Below are 13,913 nucleotides of genomic sequence, written 5' to 3' on the forward strand. Positions count from 1 at the left end.
CAGTGAATGTCTGCATGTAACACCACTGTGTCCTATAATTTACCTTTGTAATACAGAAGTCGCTTTGACCATATTTGGTATTTCCACCAAGAGATGGTATAATGTACATTTGAGCGACAGGCTGCATGTGCGAGAAACTAATGATCTAATTATGCTGTCATACATCACCCTAGAGGAAAGGCCTCACACAAAGGACTTCCACTGAGAAGTCAAACTAAACCTGCATGTGGGATGCCGTAGCCTCTGGTGACAAGTGCCTGTGCACCTGTCACTACAGTGGAGCGTGATACAGGTACAGGTGTCAGAATCAGTTAAACGTGTGAAAGGGATCATTAATAAATGGTCGGCCTATGAGAGTTCATTGTAAAGGAACAATGAATAACTCAATAACCGGATATATTTGAAATGTTTTTGTGATAGGACAATCTCTGTTTGGAACTCCTGTTTCCATGATACTAATGATATCCAAAATATTATTATACTATTTAGGCCACAATCTTGAGATTGACTCAGCAGCGCCCTTGTTGGTTGTAGTAAGTAGTGCAGCCTATTTTGCATCACTTGCTTCAGTGATTAATCAACGTTCAATTCCAAACAAGCTCCCCCTAATCAGAAGCTGTGCTGGCAAACCAAGATTCCTCTGAATCTGATCCGGTCTGCGCATTTGGCTTGGTTAACTTTGACATGGAATATCCCTTTTAGTTTTGAATTTTTTCAAAATGTCCAGTCTGATCAAGATGTAGGATATTAAAATAAAGATTAAATTAAAATTGTATTATATTGCAATTTCTTTTTGGATATGAGGAACCAAAATGTCAATTCCAGTCAAACCCATTCACTTGATTTGACAGGAGATAAGTGCTGAAGCCGTTTTTTTTGTTTTTTTGTTACTGATTCTTCATACTACAGGCCAGTCATGCCTCATAAGAGTAGATGTCATCTCACTTAAACTCAGTAATCTCTCTGAGAGGCTATCTAGAACACGTGCCACTCAACTAATGTGGTCGTTTCAATAATGCATCCAAAACATAATTTACCAAAATTATATCATACTGGGGGCGGCACGGTGCGTAACTGGTTAGCACATCCGCCTCCCAGTTCTGAGGACTCCGGTTCGAGTCCAGCCTCCAGCCGACTGGGTGTTCTCCCGGTGCCTGCGTAGGTGTTGTTCGTGTCTGTGTGCCCTGCGATTGGCTGGCAACCAGTTCAGGGTGTACCCTGCCTACTGCCCAAAGCCAGCTGAGATAGGCTCCAGCACCCCTTGTGACCCTTGTGAGGAATAATGGATATCATACTGGTAATATAAAAAGGTAAACTGAAATATGATGCTGTCACATCGTGAAAAATGCTGACAGGCAGCTGTAGATGCTTTAGCAAATACAGATACAGTTATTACAATAAGGGCTAACTCAATGTTTGAGACAGTCAAATATGGTGACAGACAGGTGTCTACCACTGAACCATGATCACAAAGCAGCAAATACACTGGCCTGAGGGCTGCGGTGCCGTACAATACCGCAGATTGCTTCTGGTGGGAGAAACATGACCCGCCTCTAAACATCCCTCCCTTTCTCTGACACAGACAGAGCTATCACAGATCTAAAGGCAGCCCACACAAATACACATTCTATGGGATATGTTCACCCAGCGCCTCTTTTGTCACTCACAAAAGGCCCAAGCGGGTAGCTTTCCATTTGGCGTTGAGCAAACAGCTGAATTTCATGTCGGCTACTAGACGATAAGTGATACGACACTGGATGAGGTTACAGTCTTCAGTGGTTCGCATGACTTTTTTTTTGTATCAGACTACCTCCTGTGGATGGCATTTCAGCACGGACATGTTATAAATCAAAAACCGACACCTATGTTTAACTGAAACTCTTTTTCGTTTCTTTATAGGTGCAAATTCGTTGCTGGAAAGGTGTCAAGTGTCAGATTTCAAAACAAGGGGAGTGAGAGGGGGGATTTCAGCTGGCACTTTGGATATTTCAGCAAGGTTCTCAATTTGGGGGCCATCGAAAGAGCATCAAACAGACCTCCAGGACTATTTAGGTCCTATGGGAGGACACTTCTTTGCCGCAGCTCTTTGCAGCCTTGACGTCCCTCTGTTGGGCAAGCCTGCCTAGAATCAAAATTTCATTTTTCGATATTCTTGCCAGATATCCCCATAACTATATGTCTATGGGTTCAGTGAAAATTAATTTCCCTTTTTTTTTTCTTAACAAAAAAGCAAAATATCAATCAAAAAGTGCAAGAAAGTGCAAATTGTTTTTAATTCAAACTTATAGACAGTCATTAACGTTAAAGCTGGCAATAAATAAAAAAAAATACACATTGTACTGCAACTGAAATGAATGATAAACTTTTATATTTAAAAGGTCACAATATTGTAAAAGAAAAAAAAAAGAGCTCACTAAAAAAAAAGAAGAAAAAAAAGCACAATATTGTGCTTTTGTACATAACAGCAATGCATATAAACCACCTAAAATCTCTATTAACACTTCATATTGAGGCCCTTATTTGTTAATGCATGCACACGTTGAGTTCCTCCACATATTGACTCGGTTCACATGCAAATTACGTTCCCCCACATCTGACAATTAGCATAAATTTTAAACATAAAAGGGCCAAAACATCCCTAACAAAAATTAAACTGCACTAAAAATCTAGCCACCAGAGGGTGCTAGAACTGCACAAATGTAAATCAGCCTGACCTTTTTAACAGATGTGTTGCTTTAAAATATCGTTAACATGACAACGACGATATTGTGGCAATATTTAATATCGCGATGTCACGATATTGCTCTTATCGTTACATCACTAGTGCTAAGGCTCGCTCCACAGGGAACGATGCTTCCAAAACCGTCCGGACCTAACCGTTGCCAAAATAAAAAAATAAAAAAACAAAAACAAAAAAAACACGGTCACTGAAGCCCACCTAAATTAGAAATATATTGTGTGGAGTGTGGACATCCAGGGATTTTTAATTTTTTAATTTTAATCTACAAAAAGATAGTGTCAGTCAAGGGTCACATAGGTTGAAATAGGTCGTGGGCAATACTCATAAGGAAAGTGTTGAATGGATATATTGAAAGGCGAGACTCGCTCCCATTCAACTGAATCGGCCAGCAAGGAGCAAACTGCTCGTACATTTTTCAATGTAAAAATATGAAGGCACAAAGCCTTGGCCACCAGCCAGTGTGGGAAAAACTACTTGGTGACCTCTGCTCACTCCCAACGTCTTCATTTTAATTTAAAAAAAATTCATTACAGGGAGAGTTATGGAGCTACAGTCTACAAAATAGCTTGCAGTGGAATAAATAAAATAGTGGAGACCAAAATTAGGTTTGAAATAAATAATGTGAACAGCCGCCGAATGGTTCTCTAAACAAAGTCTTTAGCTTGATTAGTTTTCACGTATCAATGGTGAAAAATATGCCAATCAACATGCCATTCATGCCTGTTGTCATTGAGACACACAACACAAAATAGTCTAAAAGGACCACAGCACAAGGCTCAATATGGATTTAAATATACATTCAAATGAATGAAGTGCTCATGGGTGAATTTTAGTTTAATCCTTCCAAAAGCGCTTTCTTAATCATTTTTCGCAGTTTTTGCTTCATTTGTGGATTTTTTGCATTGCCCTAATAATTCAGAATCACCTGGTCATTTGTCACTTCTCAATATTTTATCATTATGAGGACTTAAATGTACACTTGTTTGCATGTTAGTTTTTTGTGCTTTTAATATTTACATTTTTAAACTAATTTTTTACATTTTAATTGTATATCTATTCTATTTAATGCTCCTAAGGTAACCTGTCTCAGTCCCACAATAGGCAAATTTGCTTACCTACCTTCTCTATTTGCACATGCGTCCTGAGTAAAATGCCATTGTTTTTGTTTGTGCACATGCTTGGCCAATGAACCAGATTGTGATTCGCCATTTCCTTGTTTATTGAACTGTCAAATGGAACAAACAGACTCACGTTTAGAAAGAAAATACCTGAGAGGAAGGACGGTATCATATCAATTATTCTCCGAAGAGAGCGAGGAAGAAAAGCTTTGAATGAAAGAGCTACTGGGGCCAAAGGTGCTGCGTATAGCACCAACAGTTGTCAGCATCACAATGAGCAGCGCTGAAAAGCCAATCTCATATTGCAGCCTGAGAGGTTAACTTGCATTAGCGGGCTGCCTTCCCATGGAAAGCGCTCAATGGCCTTTTATTAAAAAAAAAAAAAAAAAAAAAAGCAGTGTGATGAGGTGATGTCACCCCTCCACTGGAGCACTGAACCCTGACTGCGTACACTTCAAGGCTCATTTGCAATCGCACAAAAGAGCCGTGATGGTGGATAAACAATAATAAATCGCGCTATAGAAGACGGTCATCGGTTTCTTTGTCCTCTTACATAACACAAGCGGCATCGGGGCAGTATTATTTACGAGAATAAACGTATATCGTCGGCAAGGCGATAACGCACCACTTCCTCGTCGGACAGCTCCCGTCCCTGGATGCTGCTGCTGTCTCGCACGGCCTGTTGGTGCCTCTTGCCCTTGGTGTGGCTGAACAGGTGCACCTCCGAGGTGATCTGCAAACACAAGCACCGTGGTCAGAGGTCACTAGCGTCATAATGGAGACTGAGGCAGGAAGGGGTCATCAGAGCCCCACGGGATGCTGGTGAAATGATATACCTCAAGGTTGTTTTTTGCCAACAGGACATGACCGACCACTGCTGAACCTCTCAAGGAAAAGCGGAATAAACTCTATGTTGATGTATATCATAGCTACGGGATGTCAATTTGTTTTTATTTCACCAGACATTTTGCATGAAGTAAATGTGCAGTTACAGTCGATTCTAAAGGGCAAGTTCACCATCTGCTAATGTCTGGCGCTTTCAGTCAAGTATTATCAAATAAAAGTTTTTGAGAACATAGGACGCATCCTACACTTACAATTAAGTCTCAAACCATTATTAGTACATTGTTAATTTGATTCATTTTTTAAATGTATTGAATCTGGATGTTTTAGCTGGGAAAGTGTGTACAAAGTGTGTATAGTAGATTTAACATAAGTGTATCTGTAATGAGAAATGGTGTAAATAACTAAGCTGGAACTAAGTTTTTTTTTTTATTAAGTCTCAAACTATTATTATTATTATTATTATTATTAGTTAAATCAGGATCTTTTAGCTGGTAAACAAAGTGGGTGTGATAGATTTTGAACATTCAACGTAAGTGTATTCGTAGTTTGAAATGGTGTAAATAATCACAATAACATGGGGCCTTAAGACAATGAAAATCGTTAAAACCCTTAATTACAGCATCACTTTTTCTTTTGCTACTGTTTTGTTAATTGCAGAAAAAATGTTCAGATTCCCCAAATAAAGATCCACTCTAACTGTAAATTACTGGCTTAACTCTATAAATAGTGTAGCCTTGACAAATGCTGACACCATGGAGCCCTTTTACCACAGACTACAGAATGGTTTATGATACTGTGTGTGTCAGGTCATTAAATAAAGTGCTCCTTCCTGCGGACCCTGTCCTGATCTCTCGTGTCAGATGTTACACACCAAGGTCAATTGTCAGTTTAACAGAATTCACTGAGCAGTTGATGCTGGTTTGGTTTCACGTCAGAATGGCTCCACCCTTTCGGTGCATGGTAACCAGGTTCACAAATAATACGCTTGTGGGGTGAAAAAAAAAAAAAAAAAAAAAAAAAAAAAAAAAAAAAAAGTAATCCAAAATTGTCTATAGCAATTATTCAATTTCTTATTTAATTTTTGCAAAGTTTTATCATTTTGTAGTTACTGACAAGGGGGTGATGCAAGTTGTACAATATATACGGTAAATGGAAGATGCCCTCACTAGTTGAAAATGTTTTATATGTCCATATAAAATCCCATAAAGAGCCCATGAACAAGCTGTACATACCACAACAGCGCAGAGTGAGCACTGTTTCTTGCGTTCGTATGGCGTTAGCTTGGGGGCGTAGTCCGTGTTGGCGTGCCGGCCGCTGCTCAGCTCGGCCGCCTTCCCCTTCCTCTGCTCCATTTGCTCCATATGCCTGCGGCTGCTCTCGTCGTGCTGTGGGAAAAGCGAACAGAAAGCGAGGGGTCAGCTGGGAAACGGGGAGTCTTTGCATGGTGTCTATTAGACAAGCTAAGCAAGGTGAGCCCTGTATAAACTTACCTTCATTTGAATTTTCTTCTGCAGCTCCTCCATGGCCTCTTGTTGAGCCGCACTAAGAGCAGCCAGACGCTCCTCTCGGTCTCTTCAAACGATACAGAAAACAAGCATAAAAGAAGTGTGAGTTAAGGGCTCAGCAATTAATAGATTTTATTGCTAAATTCATAACTTATTTTAGCCGGCATACTGTACACTATTTACACAAAAAAAACTTTTTTTTTTTTTTTTTTTTTTTTAACATGACTGCTACATTTAGCAATTTATAAGGCCCCTCTAGTGACTAATTAATTCCAGCTAAGAAACAAACAATGCACATCCATTTTCACATTGCTTTACATACGTCAGGAAAGGAGCCTGGTCAACCGGTCAGAGTCAATAATGCTGAACATTTCCAAAGACGTGGTACCCAGTTTTAAAAGCAGTAATTTAGCAACATGTTGTAAACGTGCCGCAAATTATTTCTCAAGATCACCTTGCCTCACCTGTACAACTCTACATGGGAAAAGATTTTGAGAGCGCTGGCACAAGCCAAGCTATGTAGTTTGATGTCTTTTTTTGTGATGCTAAATTATTGCACATTTAAAACCATGCTTAATTAAACAGCAGGTTTTGACAAAAGGGGGCATTTTCCAAAAGGAAACACTTCACAAAAATTGCAAGGAAAATGATATTAATTATTCTGTGAACTTATGCTGGAAAAAAATGTTTCAAAGTTTGTCTGATATCAGAAGAGAAAAAAAAAAAAAAAAAAAAAAAAAAAAAAAAAAAAAAAAAAAGTCCCAGAAGAGGAAAAAAAATAAATGTCATTATTATTACGGTACTTTTTCTATAAGCAAAGAAGGGGGCGGGGAGAACCGGAAATGTAATATAACCCCACACAACACCGAAAAACTATTAACCTCGCTCTCTCCCGTGCTGCATCCTCTCTTGCTTTCTCCTTTTCCTGCCGCTGCTGTTCAATACGAGCCTCCTGTTCCTTGCGCCGCATCAGCAGCTCCTCCACGCGTGCCTGCCGCTCGGCTTCGAGGGCTCGCTTACGTTCCTGGCAAAGAAGAAAAAGCGGGACGTGAGCAAGCGTTACGCACATTAAATGTGCAGACCTATTATGTAAATGTTTTTGGTGGCACCTGCACAGCTTCATCTCTGGCCTGTTTCTCCTCCTGCCTTCTCTGCCTATCCTCCTGGAGCTCATTAAGGCGTTGCTCATATTCATTTAATTTGGCCAGGGCATCGTGTCTCTTGTTTTGGGCTTCAAGAGTATTGATGAATGCTATTTCATTTACCTGTATGGACATGGAGTGGAGAAACAATTCCGATATCATAAAATACGGCTCCAAAAAACAAGTAAATAATACAGAACAGATGAGGCTTCAAAATACAGTATGAACTCAGTTACTGGTATCTTCTCGTCTACCTTGGCCTCTTCTTCTTGAGCCTTCTTCACAATAGCCTGGAGTTGCAGCTCTCGTTTTAACTCTGCATGCAACAGTTTTTCCTCCATCATCTTCCTCCGTTGTTCCAACAACTCCTCCTTCCATTTCCTAACCTCCTTTTCCTGTAGAAAGCAAAATTGTGTCAAAAATAACGCTCATCATTTTTGCTTCTCAAGCTTGACAAAAGTATGCTCGATTTAATCATTTCCTTTAGGACGGACGTCCATCTGCTCAACATGTTTTCACTCACCCTCTCCAAAAGCTTTTGCAGTTTGAGTGTCTTTTCCTCTCGCAATTTGTCCCGCAGCTGCTGAGCCTTCAGCTGTTTCTCTTCATGTTTTTTCTTTGACTCTGCAATAGTCCTGTCAGAAATATGATCATAAATCGTTCATCTTTTCGTTAACATGGACTGAAAATGCTTTGGACTCTGATATGTAGCATGTTGAGGGACTTAGACGGTCAGACAAAATAAATTGGCTTTTTTGACAGGGTCTGTTGGGTTAAAGGGGAAGTCAACCTTAAACATTTCTTGACAATAACATGTTATATGCGACCTCATTGGTCTAAACATGACATTCTGATTAATGTTACATTTGTGGATTATGAGTTATGAAGCAAAATCCAGCCGTTTTTATCCATCTCTGGGGGCGGCCATTTTGCCACTTGCTCTCGACTGAAGATGACGTCACAGCTCACCTGTTTTCTGAAGCTGAGCGGTGTTTGGTTGGTCTGAAGCCTGAGCAACAATTAACTCATTCACTGCCATTGACGGATATACACGTCAATGGGAACGGAATTGACTTAACTCATTCACTGCCATTGACGGATATACACATCAATGGGAGTGAATGAGTTAAGGCAAAATGTCCACCTTCTGATACTAATAAAAACTGCTGGATTTTGGTGCTTAACTCATATTCCATTTAAAGCAATATTAGACAGAATACCGCATTTAGAGTAGTGGGGCTGTTAAAACATTTTTTTGTTGACTTCCCCTTTAAATCCCCAATCAAATAAGGTGAAAAGCCTGTTTTTAGTTGTTTGAAGAAGAAACGGCACCTTTTGCGTGACGGCGAGGACAATTTTTCATGCATATGGATCCCGTGTCCAGGAGGTCGAGCAGGCTCCTCCTCCACCATGTCTCCCCATGAAGTATTCTGACGCCATGCCTCCCTCGCTGAAAGTGGTGTGGAAAGAAAATATCTGTGGTGTAGAGCACTTTTAACCAATTTACAGCTACCACGTGGAATTCCATACCATCATAATCTGCCAACATCTCACTCCACTCCATATTGGGCCCACATCCTCCATTAGCCATGCCAGCCTGGAACAATATATCAGAAACCGTTCAGATGAACCAAGTACGCTCTTTACGAAGTGCACTTTGCCCATTTGTCTAACCGGGAAGTCCGTTTCGTTGTCCGTCTCAAGATCATTGTTCTCTGCTTGAATCTCTCTGGTCAGCTGCTCTTCTTCAGCGATGGCGCTGGCTATCGCTTCTTCGTTAGCCTTCTCCAGTCGGTCGGCCAGCTCCTCTTTCTTGGCAAGGACCTCTGCCATGGACTGAGGCTGGACACAAGGTGCAGGTGTCAGCATACACAGAATGAGAGGTCAGTTTTGACAATAAAACGGTAGCTAATCTACATTTGCCCATTATTGGTAGGTGATTCATATTGGAAGAAAAAACAAATCAACCTCATCACACGGTGGTCATAAAAATCACAAGTGAGGAAAGCATTCCATTATCATGCAGGGCACATTTACCGTGAGGATGAAGAGATGGTGGAAGGAGCAAACTTGGCTTTAAAAAAACAAAAAAACAAAAACATACATTTTCCCTGATTTGACAATATGAAATCACACCTCAAGTCGTATACATAACTTATATGGGGCATGCAAATGACTGTTAAGAGTGGGTCTGAATATGAAGCACACATGAATGTGGCCTACTCAAGAACAGAAATAGGCCCTTCTAGTGTGACGTCACGTTTGAATGCCGCCCCATGCTGGAGGACAAGATGCCAACGCAAATGAATGAGAAAACAGACAGTGTGACCAAGAAAATAGGTCAAACAGTTGATAAATCAGCGAACAATGCTATGGTGAACTTGTGTGTGGCCTACGGATGCTCTAAATCGCTCAAAGAGAGAGATGAAATCTTTTTTTCGGCTGCCGTCAGTGATTCTAAACTAGGTGGAAGACAGTGAGGGGTTGAGCGAAAGACAAGCACGGTGGCTAACGAACCTACGGCGCGACTGGTTTGCACCCACAAAAAGTACGAGGATATGCTCAGATCATTTTATATCAGGTAGTTTTTCTCTTTTTCATATACAGTGGGTCAATAACATTAACCTCTAATTGTAAATTCCAGGCAGACGTGATGAATGTGCCAAATTAGCTTTAGTGAAACAATCACTCATACTTTTTTTGTATAAGTATTCAAGTAATTTTGAACAAAAAGTTAACTATTTAAACACGATTATCACAACACTTTAACTCCGGCTTGAGCCCTGCTGAGGAATGTGTTGCAAACAAGTGGTCTGTTTGTTAGCAGCTAGCAAGCTAAGATAGCTTGAAGAATTCGATATAGAACAAGACGAGTATATCCGGACAAGCGATTTAAGGAATGACTATTTACGCAATGAAAGTAGTGATCGACGTACTGTTTCAACCAGAAACAACATAGCTTGGCTTGCACTTCCACCTTGCCCTCCCACCAACTCCATTTTTGAAGCTAGCGGCTCCAAACGGCTTGTTCCAATGAGTCGCAGTAAAATAGTGTTCTATTAGGGACGTTTTTTGTGACACTTGACATGTTTCCCACTTTTTAACAAAAACACTTGCCGAAAATCCAGTTCTCGCTACATATTCTTATGGAGGGGCTTGTCCTCCTGGAGGTGGAGCAGTAGCTAAGCAGTGACGTCAGCTAAAAGGGTCTATTGACTAATCAATTTAAAAGGGTATGAGAAGCACTGTAGTGAATATTAATATTAACCCAATAAAGTACAGTCCTACCCTTTTACAAGTTTATTAAACTTTGGTGCAAATTCCAAGTATTTTGACTGACAGAACACTCGCTACAAAAAAAATAAAAATACTCACAGCTATCCTTCACAGTGAACGGTGCTAAAACAACATTACACACAACTATGCCGACACATTTGGTCAAGGGGCTGCTTCGGATTGACTGTGTTTAGGCGGTGAAGCACCCACGAGACTTTCCTGAACTCCCCTCGTACCAACCCTAGCCCACCCCTCCCTCTGCTCCTCCATCTCTCAGCACTCACAGTGGAAAGCTCTGTGGGGTCCAGCACACTCTCCAGTTTCACCGCTTCCATGGGAGTTTCAGCCTGTCGTGGAGCAGATGCGGCCATGCCCCCCTCAGTCGGACTGTGCCCCAAGGCCGACGGTCCGCCGAGCCCATCCGTCTGGGGTCGCTCTAGGGATGCGGAGCGGGCCAGGGCCGGGGCAGGGGGTGGGACTGATAAGGTCATGTCTGCTGGTGGGGCTGCAGCTGAACACAAAGTGGGCTCTGGGCCTTGGGAAGGGGAGATATCTGCTATAGGGGGTGGCGCGTCATCACGGGGTGCGTCGACACAATGCCCCGAGTCTTGTGCAATCTCTGCTGGGGGCTGCACCGACAGTCATACACACACAAGCAGATGCAAGCTCCATTAAAAACATGCTTTTCACCAGAGCAGTAACAAAAACACAAATCATGCAGGGAACCTTGCTACTGACATGCCCTCGACACAAATTCTGATCCAAATTTGCTGATGGGTAAGATTTGGATTTTAAAAGATGAATAACGTGTCAACCTCTTTGACTGCCAAAAACGTTTAATGACATATGCTAAAATCCCAATGAATGCCCCAATGGGCAGTGCAACGTCTTGTGCAGCTGCTTTGTCATTGGGGTTGTGAAATCAAAAACACCCACTAACTACGGCCAGCAGATGGCAGCATTGTATCTCTTTTCAATGAGCTCCCTATGTAGCAAATTACAATGAAATATGAGTGATATGATGAAATAGAACGTTTTCAAGGTTGACATGAATGATTAAAGCCTTTGTCACATTGAATCTTAATTCACAGTGTCACTAAACAAAAAATATTAGTGTCAAAGTCAATGTTGTGCACAAAATCTATTCACAAAAAGCTTGTTTTCTCTTTATTTTTTCCATTTTCACTTATGTCACTCAAATTACCTATTTTCAAATGGCGAAAAGAATGAAATAAGGTCGAAACATACTTTTTTTTTTAATGAAAGAATGGAATGCAACCTTTTATGTGGTATCCACCATGTTTATGTAGTCATAGCACACAATATTGTGTTTGCCTTGAAAGATGAGTGAAAATGCTCGAAATCGGCTGGCACTGTCGGGGTTGTTTTTTGGATAACGTTTGGCAGTCAAAGAGTTAAGTGTGAATTGAATTTCATGAGTGAGAACAGATTTAGTCACTCAAATCAATCTGTTGAAAGTTGTGTGTTTTTGAGTATCATGGCCCAAAACAATAACAGTGTGGTTGATGAATCCGTCTCATATTTCTATACTCCTCATGAATAATCGATATCTCCCCTTGGAGGAGATGCATGACATGATGTAGTGGACCCAAGTACCTCCACTGTATCCCCGCTTGCTGGATGTTTATCCTCCCTTGGGGGATGCTGGTGTGTCGGGACTTTCTTCTCAGAGTCCCCCTGGGTTGCATCCACATTAGTGGGGGGGCAACTGGGATGCTCTTCTTGTGGCGGCACCAGCGACTCATTTTTGGTGATGTCCTGCTTTGCGGCGACGTGAGTGGCCAAGACCGGACTGACCTTGGCAATCATTGTGGCAGAGCGAGGCTTGGCCGCACGTCCTCGCTGGACAGTTTCCCAGCCTTCAGAATCTTTTTTACCTGAACACAAAATAGATCAGATTTTGTCCTGTTGCATTTTTCACACGTCTGCATTTACGCAATGAGGAATGTCTTACTTGGCTTTTCGACTGAAGAAGACATCAGCTGACTTGAACTTGGAGCAGATTGAGTACACTTTACTCGGTCGGCCCAACTGGGACCAGTAAGAGATAGCCGGGCTGCGGCCAGGGCAGGTGGAGGTCCACTGGATAAGACATACATATTAGAACTGTAAGATTAATCGATTCATCGGCAACTATTTTAATAAATGAGTAATCGTTTGGAGCCTTTTTTTTTTTTTAAATTGTCCAAACATTCTGATTTCAGCATATTAACATTAATTGTTTACTGATTTCTGTAGTCCTTCATGGTAGAAGATTGATTATCTTCTGTGTTTAATCAAAATAAGACATTTACAAACATCTGTTTTTACTTTGGAAAAGCAATGATCGGACCGGTAACATAGTTACAACATCAACATCGTGATTTCAATTATTACCAAAATAATCTGGATTATTATTTTTTCCATAATCAAACAGCCCTAAGTGACAGCACTACTGCACATTATATATCTCAACAAATGTTTTTTTTTTTTTCGTGTTGCCTGGTCAATTCACACTCCACTGTAAAAGCACAATGAATATGCATTTCCAACAGCGGCCGATTAGAGAGCGCTGCCCATACAGAACAAATGTTTCCTGCAGTCTTTAACTGCCACTTTTATTCACAAATTCCACAAATGCAACCAGTTAGATGGAAAAAAATCAAAATGTTCCACATTAGTCACACTTACATCGTTGTATGCGAGGATGATATCATGCAATTTTATCGCGTAGCAAATGTAGATGCTAAACGATACAAACAACAAATAAACATACGGTTTTACTAATAATACCAATATAAGAAAGCCAGAGTGGAGTATAATTATCTAAAAATAACACCGGCGTATAGTTATGCTGAGCATGTATAATAAACACAAATCGACCAAAGTAAAAACCATGATGTTGGCTATGCATCTTGGCAGCGCACGGTGTTAACAGAGAAAGGGCTTACCCAAAATTTAAGGTACGACGTGCACCTGGGGAGGAAACCATTCTGTCTGCAGAGGGGCTAGGCACCACGTGACGTCCTGGTGACATCTTACGCAATTCCCAGGCTAAAGAGGTAGGCCTGCAAATTAAAAGCATTGGTATTGAGCCGACACAAATAAATACTTGTAGCTGTTTAGACACAGTAAAAACTTGGACAAACATAGGATTTAGATAACCAATTGCAATTGCAGCCAGTCAAATGGCACTTGCACTGTGTTAAAGTGAATTCAATAAACCTGTGGATATTTTGAAAAGGAGACAAAGTCATTGATCCCTTCTGTTTGTGCCTGAAAGCCA

General features: G+C 41.0%; 1 protein-coding gene across 6 annotated transcripts in view; it reads right to left on the reverse strand.

The window, feature by feature from the left end:
- scaper (S-phase cyclin A-associated protein in the ER) overlaps window positions 1-13,913 on the reverse strand; it is a 58,786-nt gene that overhangs the window by 34,329 nt on the left and 10,544 nt on the right. For 5 of the 6 annotated variants that reach the window (XM_077516917.1, XM_077516914.1, XM_077516915.1 and 2 more), the window contains 14 exons: window positions 13,579-13,695; window positions 12,603-12,730; window positions 12,245-12,525; window positions 10,912-11,256; window positions 9,026-9,193; window positions 8,882-8,948; window positions 8,684-8,801; window positions 7,875-7,986; window positions 7,606-7,746; window positions 7,319-7,474; window positions 7,091-7,233; window positions 6,195-6,276; window positions 5,937-6,089; window positions 4,484-4,591 (listed from right to left, as the gene is read on the reverse strand). In XM_077516917.1, the coding sequence (XP_077373043.1) occupies window positions 4,484-4,591; window positions 5,937-6,089; window positions 6,195-6,276; window positions 7,091-7,233; window positions 7,319-7,474; window positions 7,606-7,746; window positions 7,875-7,986; window positions 8,684-8,801; window positions 8,882-8,948; window positions 9,026-9,193; window positions 10,912-11,256; window positions 12,245-12,525; window positions 12,603-12,730; window positions 13,579-13,695 (2,119 nt within the window). The remainder of the gene's footprint in view (window positions 1-4,483; window positions 4,592-5,936; window positions 6,090-6,194; window positions 6,277-7,090; window positions 7,234-7,318; window positions 7,475-7,605; window positions 7,747-7,874; window positions 7,987-8,683; window positions 8,802-8,881; window positions 8,949-9,025; window positions 9,194-10,911; window positions 11,257-12,244; window positions 12,526-12,602; window positions 12,731-13,578; window positions 13,696-13,913) is intronic. The other variant, XM_077516919.1, reaches the window with a different exon arrangement.

The sequence above is a fragment of the Festucalex cinctus genome, chromosome 3 (genome assembly GCF_051991245.1).
Source record: "Festucalex cinctus isolate MCC-2025b chromosome 3, RoL_Fcin_1.0, whole genome shotgun sequence".
Taxonomy (NCBI): Eukaryota; Metazoa; Chordata; class Actinopteri; order Syngnathiformes; family Syngnathidae; genus Festucalex; species Festucalex cinctus.